Here is a 21,129-nt window from a genome sequence, read left to right as displayed (position 1 = left end):
GAATCCAACTGATATTTATGTATTTTTGTACTTTCTTTCTCGACTTTATTCAGAGAAATGTCATGAAGTGAAAATTTGTTCGAATCATCGAGGAAATTTTCGCAGGTATTATGGACGCTAATACCTATATCTCGAATGTAAAGGAAGAAGTATTTTAGCAAAATTCAAAGAGATCTATCTCGGGTATCGACAAAGTAAGTATAGGTAGCTACCCTATAGATGATCTCGACGCTTCAGGAAAATCCGGCGAGCTTTCACGGTTCGAGTCTACGATGCATATTTAGATTGATCTTGGATGTATTCGGAGCGTAATGCGAGGACGAGCTGGGCAATACCTACCTACGTACAAAGGGTTCCTCATAATGCCGACAAAGTGTGTTCGAAAGCAGCAGCACGTATGAAAGTCGGCCATCGATTAAACGCGCATCCGCAAAAAAGACGCTCAAAAAGGACCGACCGAGCGAAAATAAACTACGATTGTCGTTTCTACCTGACGTACCTATTTCTCTTCGGGGAAAAAAGCTTAACGACGCGTCTACTTCCGATTTCTTTCACATCGAAAGATTTCTATCGTCTTAATATCGACCAAGTCTTCAACTTTTTCCGTGAACTCTTGCGGAAAATTATAAGTAAACATATCGTTTCATAAGAACGGGATCTTTCAAATGTACGAATGGATGAACGAAGCTGGATATATTTTTCAATTTTTTGTGAAGAGTCTAGGCTGGCTCGTTTAGACATTTCTTTCTTTTCTCGACACGATGAGCCATTAAACGGGTAAATGATAGTACGCTGTGTTATACAAAATGAACCGTTATGGGGTAAAACATACTCGTAAATCATTTCCGCGGCTTGAATTTTTCTTTTTTCCCCTTCTTTCGTTTCCCCCCTGTTCTTCTCTTCGTCTCTTTATTCTCTACTTTAGTCACACATCTTAACCCAACAAAATCCACAGTGTATTACCATTCCAAATTTTCTTTTTATTACAAATAATAAAGCGAAATATAAAGCGTATTTCGCTTTTCAAAGGTCTGCAATAATGGAGACCAAGTTTACCTTGATGATTGTACCGAGAAAATAGTTTATAAGCTTTGAATACAGCATTTCCTCTTATACTCAAGTTGTATCGGGTCTACCATTACCCAAGGACCATTGTATTCAAACTTTCTATGAAATGGACATAGAAATTGGCCTATGCGTAGTTTCTGTTATTACACTGTTGTAACGGATCGTACTATAAATATTTCATTAAGTCATTAATATTAATGAATGTTCAAATCTTTGAATAGCTCTTGTTTCTCCTCTCTCTCTCTCTCTCTCTTTCTCTTCCTCTTTCATTAATAATGATTGATAAATATATAAAACGTATTTGATAGGATGAGAAAAGAACTCAGAAATTCTATCGAACGAATTTACCTTTTCGACATCGATGCCAATGTAAATTTTAATATTTAAACCGGATAGATTTGGAATTCACATTAATCAATATCCATGAAGCTTGATGTATCTACGTTAAATCCGACATAGACATTTATGAAAAGAAGTTCTCGCACGAAAAGAGGAAAAAAAACGACATTATTATGGATATATCTCGAGGATATGATACCTCTTTTTATAATAATATAGCGGCGGTAGTAGATATATTATAAAATATCTACCTACACACACACACACACACACACACACACACACACACACATATATATATATATTTATGATATCGTATATGATTGCTTCAAATGTATGAATATGTCCATAAAATCGCAGCGACGAAATGGTATAGGATTTCGTTGCGTGCAAATATATCTATATGTATAATAAATATAAATTGAGATATGGGACAGGAGAGCGATCGATCGAAAACAAATTCGTGAGAGTTACGTTTTCGCATAATAATGTATATGAGAATTCCTGTCATCTTGGTTCTTCAAGCAGTAAAAGATAGGAAAGAAAGGAGGACAAGGGATATGGGAAGAGAGAAGGAATCGTCTTTGCGGATAGAAAGAGGTTGGATTAAGAAAATCCTGTGTTTCAGCACATGTGAAATAGGTCAGATCGTAAAGGCCACAACGTGGGCGTCGTCAGTGTCTTTTTTTTTTAACACGAAAAATGCGAAATTCAACGTCTTTCTCTCTCTTCCTACTCTCTCCTCTCACTCCTTCGAACAAAAAAAAAAAAAAAAAAGAAAAAGAAAAAGAGAAAAATAATGCTCCTAGAATGTGATTTTAGGTCAGAACTTTTAACTCTGAATTTTAGAAGGAAAAAAGGTAAAATCCATAACATGACTTCGAAGAAAAAGTTTTTTTCTCTTTACTCATTCACGATAAGATTGACTACGAAAGGCAAAAAAGTTGAAAATCGATCAACGATAAACGTACTTACATCGTGTAACAAATAGAAGGTTTAAGTTTTAACGTCGACCGATAATAGTTTAGATCTAATTATAAGTTCACGTGGGCTTATTATACCTACATCGTCGTTGACGTACGGCATCATAGTGAATGCACTAGATGTTAATAGCAAGGATTCTCATCAATGACGTTAATGGGAGAGAGAGAGAGAGAGAGAGAGATCGAGCTTGATCGCTTTCTTTTATGTCTCTAAACAGATATCGTTCTCAAGGACGTAATCCATATCAAGATACGTGAAATGTTTCCAACGTGACTAAACCTATACAACAAGATTCTCTTTTCGTTGATGAGCTGCTTCGAGGAATTCTAATACGTTGAATATTAGTTAACTATTCTGTAAACACGACGATCCTTTTGAACATAAGTTTGTAGTTGGACAAAGGTGACATTGACTTCATATATGACCGACATGAAAGAGGAAACACAATGACACACGATAAAATCGTGACGATCTGGAAACTACGCCATTGGAAATTATCGTGCGCGCACCGCAACGTATTCTATAGGATTATAATAATTGATTGATACGAAACGATCTAATCGTTAGATAATAAATACTATGATAACAAAATTCTCCATATTACTTCATTGCTTTCTTACTGCCACTATGATTAAATGTACTTACTTACATACATGGTCATTTTTTCTTTTCATTAGAATACCTTTTCTTATCATAAAATATTTACATTAATAATGAATTAATTTTCAAACTCGTTCTATTTACTCTATATTTATAATAATTAGAATTAGCATCTTGTTTGATCATTTCTCGTAATCTCATTTACGATGTTGCCGGCAAATAGATGAAATTTGCTCGTTAAATATATAAACGAGACGTTAATTCGATTAAGAAATTAATATTCCGGAAGTATCAGATTTAACGGGCGATAAGTATTCCTACGTTACAGAGAGGATATTATGTTACCGTAAGAATTTCATTCTTGAGAAAATATTTTTTCACTTATGAACATTATACGATATTGTACGAGAATGTACGATAAAAGATTCATAATAAATTTCATAAATAATGCAAAATTATATCGAATCTATATTCATGAACATATCGTTCTATTGCTAATACTATACATGTTATTATTTCGTATAGAAAATCGCATATATACTTTGCAATAGTATATATATATATATTATATTTATATTATATTTATTTATATACATATATATAATATATATATTATATTTATAATATTTATAATATTATATATTTATAATATTATATATATTTATAATATTATATATATAATATATATATTATATTATATTTTGCAAAATCACATCTATATACTTTACCATAAAAGCATATTGCGAGAAGTACAAAACTATAGCAATTGTATTCCGTTACTCTCGAATGCTATTACGTCAGAACATGCCAATCAATCTTAATCCATTTTTCTCGAGGCAACGAAACGCTCGGAGCTGGAATTTCATGTCAATTTAAAGAAGAAGTGTCTCATTCGTCGCCTTAAGCGTTCCATCTCGAGGACACTCTGTATTTCTTTCTTGCGAAAAAAATAAAAAAAAGAAAAAAAAACCGATAGCTTTCCAAGTGCTAAAGTCTTACTCGAAGAGTTATATTGCTCGTTCAGAATATGAATTAACTTGTTCGATTGTTAATGTTGCATTTTATGCGAAAGAGAAGTAAAGTAAAGTAAAGTAATCGACGAAGTTCGTTAAATATTTTTCATTTTCGTTTAGACGCTTGTATGAGAAAAAGAGAGAAAAAAGGTTATATATGCGTCGACATTAAATCGGATAGAACATATGTTGCACGGGCGCAAAAATAATTAGAGTGCGAGAGAAGAATTTTCAATGGGAACCTTCTAATTCGCTGAACGAAATTGCTCTCTAAGTTGAAAGTACTCTGGAGGATAAAAATAGAGCAAGCACTGATTGTGCACGTGAGCGAGAGTCTGCGATGGCATTCGCCGAGTTATCCGAGCGTTCCGAATGAGGGGAAGAAAAAAGATGCCTACGCTTATGGTCAGAAGGTCAAGGCTTTCTCTTTCCCTTTGCTATGTTATTCGAAGCCCTTTAAACGAAGGCCAGTTCCCCAAGAAGGAAAGGGAACGTGATCGTTCGAGCATGAGACGAGATTGTTCGGGGAAAAAAGTCTTAGAGTCTAACGGGTGTCTAGAAAGTTGTCGCCGAGAGTATCAGGATATTTACCTGATGAGAGTGATAGTCGGGAGCAGCGCCGTTGAGGAGCCTGAAGCGAAAAGGACTATGCACGGGACAGTTGATGCGGAAGGGACTCTCGGCGGGTAATCTGGGCGGCGTGTGCGAGTGAGGTCCGTAGATAACGCAATCCATGGGTATCGGTCTTCCTGGTGCGTGTTCGAGCGATCGGCAGGAGTAGTTGACGGTCGGCCTTGGAGGATGATCGATGGGTCGACAGGGAGTTTGTTCGATACCCGCCGACGGCGGCGGCGGTGGTCTATGTGCATCATGAGCGAGCCTATGCTCGAGCAATCTCGAAACATGTTCGACCGATCTGCAGCCGTGTTCGTGGGGTCTGCCGAGATGATGGTCGTGCACGTAACTGGCATGATCCTTCAAACGACATGGATGTTCTATGACGCGCATCGCATGGTGTTCCATTGTACTCCTCATGCCTGCCGCCGACATCGATGACGGCACGTTTCCTAGATGATCATGAATCGGCCTGGGCTGTTCGGTGCGTATCTGATCCATCATTTGCGGCCTACCTATAGCCTCCATTGACCTGCTCGATTGCCGACGATCCATCGAGCCGGTTCTTCCTGAAGACTCCATCATCGGTTGCCTTATAACCGAATCCGCCGATCTCATAGACTCCATCGATCTCATCGTTTCGGTCGTTCGCAGATCGTGTTCGATCGGTCGCATAGGCGATGGGTCGGTCGATCTGCACGATCTGTCCCAGCATCGTGGCACCGTATTCGAATACCCGATGTTACCGGCGATGCTGCCGTTACTTCCACCGCCAATACCGCCACTACCACCACCACCACTGCCACTAGCTGCTGCACCACCGACACCACCACTACCTCCGACATGACCTTGAGGCACCCAACCTCCCGCATACGGATGATCCATTTCCAACACGTCGCTTCGCCGTCAACGCGCCTCCTCACGAATCGTAACGCCACATGGGGCCCTGTCCGGTGCCATGTCCAGTAGCACCCTTACCACTCTTCGTCGATGCCACACGCGCGTATGAACACCGAAACGCACTTGACGAACAAACGAACAGACGAACAAACCAACGGACGAACGAACAAACGAACGAACTAAAGAACGAACGAACGACGCGACTGAACTATTAATGCAACGTACGCGCGAGAAAAAGGAGAGCTATAATGGAAAGACGGAAAGACGGAAAACGAGTAACAAAGCGTACGGAGAGTTACGCGACAGAAGAGAAAAGTGTTCGAGGATTGAGGATAGAAGCAGTGAGAGCGAGTGCGGCAGCAACGGAAGACCGACGCATCGCGGTGCCGCGCTCCCCAGCACTGAGCCTCGCGGCCTCGACTGCCGCGCAGATCGTCCACGCAAACCAACCGACCCACCACCGTCTCTTTCTCTCTCTCTCTCTCTTCCTCTCTCTCTCTCTTTCACCCTCTCCCTCTCTTCATCCCTATCTATCTCTTACTCTCTCGTACGCGTTCACCCACCTACCAGCTATCCATCCCTTCCCACCCTCAACGAACGAACAGGGCTATCCACATCCAGCGGCGACCCCTCTCGCAAGCAATGGCAGCACTGGTAACTCGGCTGCTGCTCCTTCGTCCCTCCGGACCGCAATGCTCGCCCACCATCTTCGGTTTCACTCTCCTACCCCGATTTCGACCTTACTACCCCTTCTCTATCTCTTTTCTTCTCCCGCATCGTCCACTTTTTTTCTTTCTTTCTTCCTTTCTCTGTCTTTCCACGCTCGTATTTCTCATCGTTCTTCTTCGTGGACAACCACAGAGAGACACGCTTTCTCTCTCGTCTTTGCCCTGATAATTTTATTTGTTCGTATCATCTTTTTACATTTCTGTCTTCTTATGTCGATGATCGACATTTCGTATTTTGTTTCTGTCATGTCGGATAATATTCACTTTCTTTCTTATCTCGGATAAACGTTTGGCCTTTATTCAATGCAGAAAACTGCAAAAGAATTGTGAATGAAAAATGAGCAATCGATTTTACGAGCCAAGGCTACTCCTGATGATACGTGCGAGCGAGTACGCAGACCTCCCTCAGACTTTTCTCTATCATACTGCTTTCAATAATTATTTATAGATGCTTTCCGTGGGGATGACATTACGTTCGCTTTCGCATTTCCTTTTTTACGCTTGTTTTTTGGACAAATATCTTTTCACTTCTGTCGAAAATAATATAAGAAAAATTTCTATTTCTATTAAAATAAATTTGACAATTTTTGTAAATTAATCGAAATTTAGAAAAGTTCCCTTTAAAAAATATCACCTTCTTTATTCGTTCGTATATTTAAACATCGCACTGGGATTTTCGAAAAGTGTTTGAAAGTTGAAACCACACGAGCGTCCCCTTTATCTATCTTGTTTTATCACTGACTTACAAGAAAGACGTATCACTCCGGGCAAATTGACCCAGATCAAGAAGAAAAGTCACAAGAACAATCTACTATCTCTACATTTGTATGATGTTGTATTTGCAGAGCCGTAACTTGATTATCCTTTGTAAAACTTATCTCATAGCGGTTTCGAATAGCAGTCGAAGTGACTTTTGTTTCTCGAGAAAGTCAAGTTCTCAGCGTTTCTAATTTCTTCGTTCTACCGTTAGATCAAAACGCTCGCTTATCTTCTAGGTCTATTTCAAGAGAGAGAGAGAGAGAGAGAGAGAGAGAGACAGAGAGAGATATGTATGTAATCGTTCGAAATAGTTCGGCATCGCCACAAATGTGCATGCAAATGCGATGTCGAAAACGCGTTAGTATGTGGTAGTCATTGCACAGGTATGTATGTCGTGTCTTCCTTTGCCAGGATATCTGTATACCTATGTATGTACGTATGTAGTCACGAGTTGGACTATTAAGCGAGGAAGAGCTCAAAGGAAAATGAGACAATTGATGATCCTTGTAGCATTCGTATCCTGCAGTTGTCATTTTCCGGAAATAATCCATTCAGTATATTAAACATCATTAGTTCCGAGAGTGATTATCGTTGTATCGATCAGTAGATTGCAGGGAGAATGGTTTACAGTTCACAATATCCGTTTTTCCAATCATTAAGAGGATTAATGCTTATTGATAATCGTTAGCAACAGACGATGGAAAAAGAATAAACGAGAGGGAATGTGTTCCGTCTTCTTTCGCAAAGTTTCCACAAAGTTTCATATTCGATCGAAATACACACATTGAAATATATAGATTTCACGTCTGGTATGTCTTTTATATAATTGTATAAATTTATATTTATATATATGCATATATGTATATATGCATATATATATATATATATATGCATATATATATATATATATATATATATATATATATATATATAACTAGGTTGTAAATTTTTATACATGTATATGTATATTTATCTACATATGTACGTTTTTGACGGATGATTCTCGTATACGAAAGATGAGTCTAAAACCGAAAGTAAACGAGTCGACATGCCATCATATATTTCGCAACTTCTTCAACAATGAAAGCTCACGAAAAGTTCGAACTCTTCTCGAGTGGTATACCAAACTACTTTCCTTCAACTTTAACTTCAATTCTAAATGATAAGGCGTTTGCGAGTTATCTACCTTATTAAGAATTCTCTCGCGTATTCTTGCATATTTTTACTTTGTTCGATCGATTCGTTCCTTGCATTAGTATAAACGGCCAAGAAATTATGAAATAACAGAACAAAGTCGAAGAGAGTAGAAAAAATATTTGCTCCCATCGTCCAAATTGAAAACGGTCGTTTCAAGATCGAATCGATAATAACGAATTATAGCGTTCGTAGAAGAATGTCTATTGTGCCAATTTATATACACAGTGTCATCCTATTATATACGACAAACATGAAAAAGATCATGAATTTTTACGTTCCTCTACGAAACCATAATCGTATTTTGTAATAAGGAACTTCCTATTATTGCAAGTTGCCAAAGCTGTCCTAGATAAATTCTTAACCAAGAAGAAATATACATCCATGAATGTCAATGATGATTAATGAAATGTTCTAGACTAAATGAAAAGGCTATGCTAACAATGCTCTATATGCCCGCGAATGTGCAATCAAGTCAACGAAGTAGACGTTTTTCCTTCTTGAACATACGAGAAAGGGAGAAACAGTTGAAAAAGGGAGAAAGGTTTGAATGAAGGCTTTTCTTCAAAAGATTAACGACTCGTTGCGCCATCGATCGTTTGTTCTTAAGTTTTCCTCGAAGACAAGATAATGATGACGAATGGATATATATATATTATTCGAATCTAGAACAAATCCAAGTGCATACAAGCCTTAAACGTTAGAGGAATGAATTTCTGACTATCGAATGATATTCGATGTAAGGTAATACAAAACACGTTTCTTTAAGTATATATATATATATATATATATATATATATATATATATATAAAAGAAAAAAAAACAGAAAGAAAGAATGTGAATGAAAAAAAAAGAAGGACAGAAATCGTAACAAGATCTGGTAGTTTGGCACAAATTGTTAGCTTTTTATTTTGGCTCCGATTTTCTATCCTTGGTCGACAGTCAACGGAGACGGAAGACCTTTCAAAAGTACTTCGTCAGTGCCCACAGACTTTGTCAATACGAAGATGGGACTCGGAAATACCAACATCCATCAACGAGCCCTCTTCGATCAGAGGATTTCATTAAACGGAGTGTTTCGAAAGAAATAACTTCTGGCTCTTCAATTTTTGATCATAACATTGAAACATTGAAAATATTCAACGAAATGAGTGCTAAGCGAGAGTCCAAGAGTATTCCAATTACAATGAGTAAACTTAATCTTTAATGGCATCGATGTAAACATTGGAATAAGTTCGTTGAAATTAAAAAGAGAACGTTACGAATTGTTGGTAAAATTTGAAAATGGAGGAACATCCATAAAAAGTTGTAGGATATCGCCGGTGATTTCAATATTTATTACCGGTCTCGGTGTATATCGTTTTTAAGAATTATTAACACGTTCGAGAACATCAAAATGCAATTGATACGAGCACTCGTTATCAGTTACGCATCCGGGGGGTTGTTATGGTATTCGATTATTGATTCGCGCATATAACGATACACATAATCGCACATTTTTTGTCCGAGATAAAGCTTTCTCTTCTTTCGTCAAAATACTTTACCGATTGGTTCCATTGAACAAGTTGTACAACACAAATTGTTGTTGCTGGCCAGCGTACAGCTACCATTGGAAAAACTAATACCACTATGGTCCGTTCGAGGTATCGTGATTCCTACGATAGTCCTGATGACCTATTTTAAAGGTAATGACGAATTTTCGACCGACCCAAATTCCACGCTTATCGAATACAAACGTGTTCTCGTGCGTTGCGTAATTCTTGGCTTACCTGTCGAATACGACCGACATTTAGCAGGCTAATTAATTGGCTCTCCTCACTTACCTGAAACACGCAACGAGATAGATGCGATTAGCAGTTTTCGAGAAAAATTTTAATCACTCTTTATATGATCACTTATCGAAAAGCGCTCGATGCAATTCTCATCTTTCAAATCAATAAGGTTCATTGACGTTGCCATTCGAAAAACGCAGGGCAATATCGACACTGGCGCATACATAGAAATCAATATTGTAAACAAACGGACGTTAAATTCACCGTGGTAACCGAAGAGTCAACAATTGGAGCCATTGTCATTGTGAATGCCTTGCGTTTGGAATCGATAAGCAAAGGGTCAATGTTTATACCTTTCAGCGAACCGAAGATTACGCTTTCTACGATATCGTTACAGACAGCATTATTATATAACGTTTATAAAAACAATTTCAAAGATGATCGAATATTTCTTAAAATACTTTAAATTATTTCAAAGTCTTTATGACAATCAGAACAATATAATATTTATATTCATTTTAATAAAGTAATGCCTTTAGTTGAAAATGGTGCTTTCTTATTTTCTTCAAAAGTGTTTCAATAATTTATAAAGTTATCACGACTAATAAGTGGAGCAGGAAGTATGGCTACGGAAAACTCGATACTATAATTTTAATAGCGGTAATTACCAGGGAGCTTCGGAAATTTCTTTTTCAATTTTAAAAGCAAATTTAACGGTGAAAATAAATACGACCAGTTTATAAAGACAAAGAAGAACCAATGCAGATATACATATATATATATATATATATATATATATATATATATATATATATCTGCATGTATGTATATGTATTTATCTTCCGAAGGAAGCATTTCTTTTCTTGCTTGGCTTTGCCGGATGCGATGCAGGCCGGCATGGCCGAGTTCTCATTTTTCTCATAGTCCGGTATAAGTACGAATAGAGGAAGTAGAAAATAGTAGTGAAAAAGCCATGGTCGAGGTCTCTTCGTTAGTGTGGCCTTAACAGCTATTTGATATTCAGGCAAAGTACTATATGTCATTTGATATTCGTTACGCGAAGCAACCTCGGATGCGTTATTATACCAGCATACTAGATGGCTATATATAAGCTCCTCACCACACGTTGCGCATAGTGCAAGCTACACCCTTTTTGCCCTATTAAAATTGACTTCTAATTTGTTATTAACACTTAAACATCCATGTTGCTTGCGTGGTTCTTTCTAACGAAATATATATATATATATATATATATATATATATAATATATATATATAGCTATTGTAAACAATATGTTTTTCCATTGTCTCATTCGACGTCTACACCCAGGAATCCGATATATGAATATTGTGTCATATGGAAAAAAGAAAAAATTGGACTTTATCGATTTCTCCTTCCTACGTGATACAGTAATTTATGTGCTATAAAACTTTGATACATCAATAGTGATGAATAGAACCTTTATTTCCTGGAATTTTCTTTTTTTTTTTTATTTATCTTCTTTTCTCTATTTTCATTTCTGTTTTCATTTTCATATAGATCGTTTAACTTAATTCAAAATTATTCATTTTATCATTCGAAATAAAATTATTTATCTTATTGATTCTGACATAAATTATTTCCTACGAGGAAATGCATATTAATAAATTAAAAGTGAATATACAATTCTCGAAAAATTAAAGGAAACGTGTGGAATATTTGTTCGACATTGTATTTATACTAAAAAAGGAATGACTGATGAAAGCTTTTTTCTTTCAGTGATGCTTTTGTAAAAAGATAGATACATGTTGCGCCTTTCGCGTTGATTCAGTTCTTTTGACATGGTACGACTCGACTCGAGTTTCTTTTTGTTTCGAATAAAAACAAAACGAGAAAATGGCGAAGATATTTAAGGAGGAAGAAGTAACTTCTGTATCGGGATAGCAGGATACAGTTGGACCTGCCATCTGTGTCTCGTTAACGGCAGTTTGTAGTAGCGCCACCGAACTGTACTACCCGCCAAAATATAAAACATAAGCAAATATTTTTACGAGAAATAAATAAATAAATATATATATATATATATTTTTTTTTTATCATTCATTCGATATCATTATTTCGTTAAATATTCATCGAATTTTCTATCAATCTGTTTATATAAACATTTCACGAATTATCATTTGAATTTTGTTTTCATTGTAGAAATCATTGTCCGTGTGAGATTCATAAATTTCAGGTTCGAAACGAATGGTTTTCCGCGATCGAATACTTCAATTTTTCACAAGCACAAGAGCCTACGGCTTTATCGATGTTGCTAAAGCACGTTAAGCCGATAGTACAACGCAGTCAAGCACTTCGGCATCACGAGATAAGGAAAAATCTTTCCACTACGTTTCTCCTCGACGCGAAGTGCCATTAAACATGAATCTTTATCCCATCGCCTGTTCCGAGGCTCGAGATACAATCTCTATTTCCTATCAAAATCGTTGAAAATAAATCTTTCCAAAACGTCCTATATTCCAAAATATCTATTGTGAAATCCATTTAAATATTAGAATGAACGTACGCACGAACGCATATACATTTAAACATGAAAGATAAAAATCTAAATTGATCGACGTCTCAATTAACTTTAGAATTACACTTCCATTATATTAATCGCAACGTCGAGAGCACAAGGTACCATTGTGTGGTTAAGTCTAAAAAGCATACAGTAAAACGAATTAACTAAAGGGAGTATGGTCAGACCGCAGTAGTACGAGTCAACGACATACGCGCTTGGCTAATTTATTTTCCGGACAACGAATGAGAGAGAGCGAGAAAAAGATATATATATATATATATATATATATATATATATATATATCTTTTTATATACATATATATATATATATATATGTATAAAGAGAGAGAGAGAAAGAGAGAGTGAGAGCAAAACGGAGAGACATATTTTGTATCGGCATAAATGTTACCTTGAGATTTTGCCGGCGATATTCCTTGGTCTGTGCGAGATAATACTTGTAGACGTGTTGCGGTAAGGATCTCTTGGTCTCTTCTCCGATCCATCGATGAGGAGGATCAAGTCCAGGAGGTTTTGATCTACGAGATCCAGGTGAACGTTGACCGAGAGATGCACCAGGTGATCCGAGACGAGTCGCACTAGCGGATCGGTTGAGCGCATAACTAGGTGGTGGATGGGTATGATAGTGAGGATTCGAGGCTGGTCGCCTGTCGAGGATTTCGTGACGTCTTGGTGATGGCGTCTCGACGGAACGCTGACGAATGGGTTGATGTTCCTGTTGTCCTCGTAGATCCGTTTCCTGATAGGATGTTGGATGGACAAGAGGTACGGAACGTCGTAGGGGACACTGTTGCAACGGTAATAACGGCCTTTGGCATATCGCACATGGTGGATAAACTTGAGGGTTCCACGAATGATAACAGCATCCCGGCGACCTGGAGCCAAACGGGTCCCTGGTCGCAGGGGGGTTCATGACGATCTTCACATTGCATCAATTCTTCGTTTTTCCTCGCCGTTTCGGCCTTCAACACGGCTACCTCGGCCAGGTTACTATTACTCTACTACTACATTATCACGTTCGCGCCTTTTTTCTTTCCTCTCAAGTTGCCTCTCGACGAAGATCCAACGTCGAAGGCTATCGAGTTTCTTCGCGACGGGCCAATGCTTCGCATATTACGCGGCTACGTCGATTCGTTGATAATGTTTATCTTCGAGATCCATCGATTGAGATAGGAAGAGGTAACCATCGATTTTTCTCCTGTAATATTCCGACATAAATGCGCCTCGAATTTTCAAAATAAAAAAAGAAAAGAAAAAGAGAGACAGATCGCTTTCTTTATTTATTTATTTATTTATTTTTTTTTTTTTTTATTAAATAACTACACAAACCAACGACGATATTACGAGGGAAACAAAACGTCTTCGTGTATGATCATGATCTATGCCAAAAGCGAAAGATGTTCTAGGAGAGAGAGAGAGAGAGAGAGAGAGAGCCGGCGCGTGGCTGTGAATACAAAACAGCTTGATAAAGAAGCTAGCCGCGCCTTCGTAGTAAAACTCCTATCCACGTAGAAAGCTCAAAGACCCGGAACTAGCCTTGGACGAAGCCAGTCGTTTCGAAAAGGAGGATCTAAAAATTTCAACACGACTACCTTCTCCTTCTCCTTTTTCTTCTTCTTCTTTTTCTTCTTTTTCTTCTTTCTCTTCTTCTCCTTCTTCTTTCATATATGTACCTACGAAGTCCTGGCGATTTTCTCGATATCTTTCGTAGAAAATCAAGCACGCCTGTTCAAAATAAGACGTAAGGGACGAAGACGATCCTGAACAGAATTGGGTATTTACATTCCGGATGCTGAGAAAGTAGAGCACGTTAAGATATCGATACTGTACTCGTGTATGATCATAAAAGAATAACGTATTTTCGTCACCGATCATAATTCAAGAAGGACACTTTGATCTATCTATTCAAATCAACGAATTCATAAGATAAGTTTTTTTCATAAGATACAAAGATCAATGTCAACGTTTTTAAGATTTTAAAAGAATAATTATTCAAATTGTTGCAATTTGATTTATAAAATAAAAAGTTTTCATCAAGTTTTATATGAATGAAATAAGAAATGAAAACTAAACGTCACAAGACGTTTTCTTTCTATTAAAATCGAATAAAAATACGTACCTAGAAATACAAAAAGTATCTTTACGTTAAAAAGAGAAGATTTTTAGGCAGTTAGCCATAAAATGTGAAAACGCGTTTGGAGACCTTCGTTTGGCAGTCGTTTCTCTTATAGTCCATCTCTTTCCTTAGACTTTCTACGGCCTTATTTTATCGTAACTTCGTTTCTATGCATTTCCCTACAGATGATGCCTCTGGACTGCCATTTCCTTAAATTTTCCTTTCGCTATGTCTCTTCTCGAGCAGGAAGTAAAACGAGCAATGAACTTAACTTCACGATTGGCAGAGTCTCAAAAATGTTCACTTTTCCCCTCTTTTTTTTCTCACTCCATTATTCCGACAATTTGTATTAACGATAAAATCAAATGATTTTTAACAATAATATTAAACTCATAAATATTTTTAATTTATTTTAATAATTTAATTACGTGTATTAAGAAGAGTCAGGTGACCGTACGTAAAAAGAATATCTTTATTTCGCGTCGTTACAAAGAGAAATGGCGTAGGTGCCAAAGAAAAAAAATACGTGTTGTCTATTTGTCGGTAGCGAAGAACGCAGAATTAGAGATAGAGATAGATACATATAAGAGAAAGAGAGAGAAAGAGAGAGGAAGAGAGAAAGAGAGAAAGAGAGAAAGAGTGAGCTAAATAAAAAACAAGAGAGGACGATAGGCAGAGGTAGAAGAAGGAAGGTATGAACGAGATACACGAGCGTGGTGCTTTTATGCTTGAAAGCAAACAAAGAAGCTCGATGACAAAACGCGCACGGTCTCAATGCTTACCCGTGAGAAAAACAAGAACTAGTAATATTGCCAAACTCCCGTAGGGCACCGATCGTATGCCCTAGAGAAAAACGTTGATTTCGCCACTCGTTCATCGGCTTATGTATATATATGCATAAACGCGTACGTATACTATCTCTTTAAGCTTTAGCGAATACACATCAGCGCATAGGTACAATGTGCTGGTATTCGTGAATGACTGTAACCATGAAGTCTTTCTAATTTCAAAGATGGTCTTTCATATGAATAAGATGATACATGTTTCATTAATTTATTAAGAAAATATATTATTATCGTAAGGATAAGAAATGCAGTATTATGCGGATACCCTTCTATATACCATTTGTAAATACACATGTGTAAAAATTGGAGAAGCAATAAAATCGAGCAAATCGAGATTTCTTATTTAATTTATTCGCTCGGACGAATACTATAGCTAACGCAAAAGAGAAATACGACGCCTATTAGGTATTCAGCTCGGTAATTACGTACGTAAGCAAGCTCATTCTTCTTGCTTATCGCTAGACCGTCCCGTTAATTGATTCGCGCGGTCTACAGACCTGAGAAATACCCTGGCAAGTAAATACGTATATGAGGACACAAATGTGAGCGCAGATGCACAAACATTTAGACGTATATGTATGTAAGCTATAGATTCGCTTTATATAATTGCCTTTTTAGTATTTGGCTTATATTCAATTTCTTTGCCAGTGCTATGAAGAAAGACGTAAAAACGCAAAAGGATTCCGTTAGCGTTCATTGACAGCTTAAATCGGCTCACTTCCAACGGGTATTCGAATTTCGTTTTGCCCTTTCGACGTCGCGCTTACGTAGGGATACCGATCTACTTGATTTAGGTCAAAGCGATTTCGCGATGGGAATAAAGGAAACGATATTCCGCAATAACGACAACGCATAAATATTGTATGTAAAAAGGGAGAAACGTGAATTTATAGAGAATTTTTAACGTCAGAGAATACCTCGTCTCTCGGTAAAAAGGAAAAAAGAAAGAAAGCAAAAAAAAAAAAAAAAAAAAGAAAAAAGAAAAAAGAAAGGAAAAAAAAAGCAAAAGAAACAGAAGAAAAAGAAAAAAGGGAAGCACGTATGGTAATGTATGGAGACTTTCGCATGAACGTTTTCGAAAGTTTCGTCTCGTAGCTTTGAGTAGTTTTTCGATATTGCACGAACGTAATTCCGCGGATTCGATATAACGATTGTGAGATAGAAAGAAGAAGCTTGAAAGAGCTTAGAGAAATCGCAACGATACTTCTGTTCTTCTAGCTGCAGAGATTATCCGGTTAGAAATAAAAACGCTCACTTTTATATCTGTTATATACATATGTACATATATTGAATGACCATATTCACATTTAGGATTAAGTCTCGTTTATCTCGAGACAAAACAACAACATCATCGTGGATAAAAAAGAAGAGAAAGAATTTTCTCGTTTGGCAAGAACGAAGTGATCGTAAAGGAAGAATTTTCAAGGGGAATTGAAGAAAGTAGTAAAATCGAAATTCGAAATTCGATGCCATCTCGCAAGCACTGGCAAAGCTATTTTCTTCTCCGTGCCATAAAGAAAAGTGCGTAGGGAGAAAAATTGTGGCGAGGGGAATGAGAAAGGGTTGAAGAATAGGAATAGAGAGTGAACCGTAAGGAACCGAGAGGATAAATGGAGAATCAAGAAGGAGAAGAGGAAGAAAAAGAGGAAGAGGAAGATGAAAAAGATGAAGAAGGAGAAAAAAGGAAAGGGAGAGAACATGGATGGGAAAGGAAGGGTGCCGCTTAACTTCGGGGCCGTGTTTTGAAAGAATAACGGGCGTAGCAGCAGCCATAGCAAACGGAGATATTTGCCAAGGAAAGTCTCACGGTTGGCTCCAACGAATCCTCCTACTCTTGGCCGATTTCGACTCGTCGTCGTCGTCTTTTCTAAATCCCCCCCTCACCCTCACCCTCGCCCTCCCCATGATCCCTCACCCACGGACAGTCGTGCTACTTCAAAAATCTAACTATCCTCGTGGTCTCACCCTCTTTCTACACCTTCACCCTCCCAACCCCCTCCGGTCGCTCGACTCCATCGTCCCGTCATTCGTCAGCCACCTCTCTTCGCCACCCTCGGTCACCCCTTCTCTTCGTCCCTTCCTTCCCTTCTCTAGCTCGCTTGCCGGTACAAAATTCAATCAATGCGCTAACGCGCAGGTCTGCTACGACCAGCACAGCGTACGGACCTCTCGGCCCTCCGGCCTCGTTTTCCTTTCGTTTTTCTTTTTCTGAATAATAATAAAAAAAAAAAAAAAAAAAGAAAAACGAAAAAAAAAAGAGGAGAGGAAAAGAAGAGGGGAGTGAAATAGGAAAGGAGAAAAAAGGAAATATAAATCCTCCTTATTCGTTCGCGAGTAAAACTCCCGTAAAATTTTCCGATATAATCGACAATCTTTTCTTTATTATTATTTTTTTTTTCTTTTCTTTTTTTTATTCCACTCTATGGTTATTATACGATCTATAACTATCCCTTTATTTCTATCTTTCTCTCTCTCTCTCTCTCTCTCTTTCTCTTTCTATCTTATCGATAACGCAATCACGCAGGATTTTTTATTTTCTTGGCGATCCGAAAATTAAATCGATTGACGCTAACGGCGCCCACCGTCAGCGGTGCGCTTCGTCGTGCTCTGTTTACCAATTTGCGTAAATCCTCGCCGATAAAAGGAACGAATATTCGTGCTGCAATTCATTGAGAAAATTGTGCTTGGCGTGGGTACCCGTTATCCAGGAAGGCGAAATCGAATTTTCCCTGTGGAAACAACGTACGTAATTATATACTCGCGTCGATATACATTGCAGAATATCGAACGCCACATAAGTGATCATTTTTTGATAGAACATTTATGAATAATTGTTGCGACTTTATGAAAGGCTGAATTGAAATACCTATAGATCTCGAAATATCGTTGAAAAGTTTTCGCAAAACACTTCATTTAACGTCAAAACGATTTACGCATATACGTAGTGAGAAACGAAGGACACCCTAATAACGAGACAAAGCATACTTGCTCTTCGAGATATAGTACGGTACTCTTGAATGTCCTCCTCTCTCGTTCCATCGAGAGGCCAAAGTACTCGAGAATGAGACAAGAGGAATTTGGCCATTAGGATGGAGCTCTATCTCCGTTCGTCCGACCGACGTTAAAAATTTAATGAGCGGATGTCATGGACACCTGCTTCCTCAACTCGTATTTACGGTTGGAAACTAATTAAGAAAATCTCTTACCTACTTCGTTCCTATCTTTTCTTTTCTTTACTCTTTCTCTTTTTTTTCTTTGTTTTCTCTTTTTTTACATTATATACATATATAAGATTTCGTGGTTAACCGGAAAGGAATGAAGGAAGAAACGAGTAACTTAATCTTAACTCAGCTTCTACCTTCTACGATTCCCTTAAGATCGGTAGTTACTTAAGCTTCATTTAAAGTTACCCAATTAGACGTCATTATATTCGTTAAGCTATCACCTTGGGGAATATCTCTTGACGATCTGTATTGCGCCGACGATAAATGAATTTAGTTAAGGAAAAAGAGAGGGAAAGTAAGTATCGTTAGAGACTCATGCCGAAAGCAGCTCAGTCAGGTCCACATGGGAAACGAATTTACACGGAAAAGACGAGAACGTACGTCTTTGCAAAGGGAATACGAATGTGGTTAATGAGAGAAATCCAAGGACACCACACAGTTTCCTTGGCCGTTCTATATTACGAGTATAGTCATTAATAACGTTCGCACAAAGATTCCTATGCATCTTACGTTATTCTTACAAGAGATGCTTTTAACGGATAATGAATTGCTATACTTAAACCGTGATAATCGATGAAAATCGTCAGATTATGTTTCTCCGTTCTAAATTAATGAAAAGTATTAATGACGAAACATTATTCACTATTATTATTAAAATTTCTACAAAACAATTAGGATTAGATTTCAGTGAAACGTTATCGATATGCTCAAGTTTTTCTCGCTAATTTTGGATTTTTTCTCATTCAGTTGGTCTGAAAGCTTTTAGTTGTGGCAACGAAAGTAAAAAAAGAAAAAAAAAAAAAAAAAGAAAGAAAGAAAGAAAGAAAGAAAAAGTAGGGAGAAGCGTGAAGTAGAAAGTAACGTGCTCGTAAAGTCAATATTTAGAACTTTTAGAAAATAAACGAGCAGATACCACGAAGGACGGATAAAACATCAAACAACGTTACAAATTAAAAGTTTCAGGGCGTCGGAAGTTCCTTCCTCTTCGTTTCGTGATTTCACTCTTTGTACCGAAAGTGGTGTACGAGGTGTAATAAAACGTGGAATTAGTCGTAGTAGTCGCGATGAGAAAATTCACTGTCAGACGTGAAGATCTTCCGACCGTTCGTGACGTTTAATAACATAAAAAAAAGAAGAAAAAGAAAAAGAAAAAGAAGAAAGAATTACTCGTTTACGAAGGATGATAGCATTTAAAACTACTACAAGAAAAAAGTTTTCCCTTGTGAAATAATAAGTGATAAGAAGAAAAAAAGAACAAAAAAAACCCCTCCCTCCCGGAAGTAAGGAAAATTTTTTAATAGATCGCATTACGAGCGACGATCTAAACTAATAAAAGTTAAGAGGTGGGACCGTTAGCAATTAAATGGCACCTCGCTATTTTTCCTCGAGCCAAATTAATCCTCTTAAGTTAGATCGATCGCATGCGAGAGTTATTCGAACTTTGCTCGATTGCCTCTTCCTTCCTTCCTTCCTTCCTTCCTTCCTTCCTTCCAACCTTCCTTCCATCCTTCTTTCCCCTCTTCATTTTTACTCTGTAAATAGTCCATTCTAATTCTTAAACGTCAATTTTGAATTGCAGCACGATCCTTCAATTTTTAGCATTAACGATTAATGCTAATAATAATAGTTTTCACAATTGCGAAGCAGCTCAATTATGACGTATAATTTTCATCGAAGAAAAAACTTTGTAGAGAAGAGGTAAGAACCATAAAAAAGAAAAAGAAAAAAAAAAAAAGCAAAAAAGAAAATATTCCAAGGCAAAACTTTTTATATCTCGAGACTCAAGAGAAAGCTTTTCATCGTCGACGAGAGAACCAAGCGAACAGGAGCAATGTCAGGGAGCGAAGATCAAGCGATAGAGGCGAACTACTCGCAGTTAACCCGATGAATCGATTATGACGAGGTGAGTAGTAGAGAGAGAGAGAGAAAGAGAGAGAGAGAGAGAGAGAAAGAGAGATAGACAGAGAAGAGAGGAGGGTCATCGATGTGAAATATGCTGGCAATCGGCGGAAGCTTGTCTCACGGATGGAGAATATGGTTAGGCTTCTCGAGGAAACCGCAAAATTATTGGTTTTCGTTCACCATCCTGGCCTGTCGCGACCAGACTTATCAATGCGCTCATGACCAGCCCAACTAACGAAACATCGCTAGAATTGCTTCGAATGGTTGCACGTTGAGAGATAATTTCATTTTGCGAAAGGCTGTTGAAAAGAAATTTCTCAACGATCGAAGATAGAAAGACAGCCGACAGAGATAAAGAGAAAGAGAGAGAGAGAGAGAGAGAGAGAGAGAGAGAGAGAGAGAGAGAGTGAGGGAGGGGGGAGGGAAGAATTACTAAATAAAAAGAACCATAGCTTGCGTTATCATAGGATGTGACGTTAAGCTCGTAGGATTCTATTGTTCTTTGGTAT

The 21,129-nt window shown here is 37.6% G+C and overlaps 1 protein-coding gene across 11 annotated transcripts in view; it reads right to left on the bottom strand.

Moving 5' to 3' along the window:
- CASK (peripheral plasma membrane protein CASK) overlaps positions 1-21,129 on the bottom strand; it is a 127,391-nt gene that overhangs the window by 67,113 nt on the left and 39,149 nt on the right. The window contains exon 1 of one of the 11 annotated variants that reach the window (XM_085664866.1): positions 4,596-5,943. The exons of the other annotated variants lie outside the window; for them this stretch is intronic. Within the exon in view, the coding sequence (XP_085520992.1) occupies positions 4,596-5,504 (909 nt within the window). The 5' untranslated portion in view covers positions 5,505-5,943. Of the gene's footprint in view, positions 1-4,595; positions 5,944-21,129 lie in introns of those variants that run through there. 11 annotated transcript variants of the gene reach the window in all.

This window comes from Vespa mandarinia, chromosome 2 (assembly GCF_050613455.1).
Source record: "Vespa mandarinia isolate Hongniang chromosome 2, ASM5061345v1, whole genome shotgun sequence".
Classification (NCBI taxonomy): Eukaryota; Metazoa; Arthropoda; class Insecta; order Hymenoptera; family Vespidae; genus Vespa; species Vespa mandarinia.
Note: the sequence above shows the minus strand (reverse complement) of the source record. Positions and strands in the feature narration are given on the sequence as shown.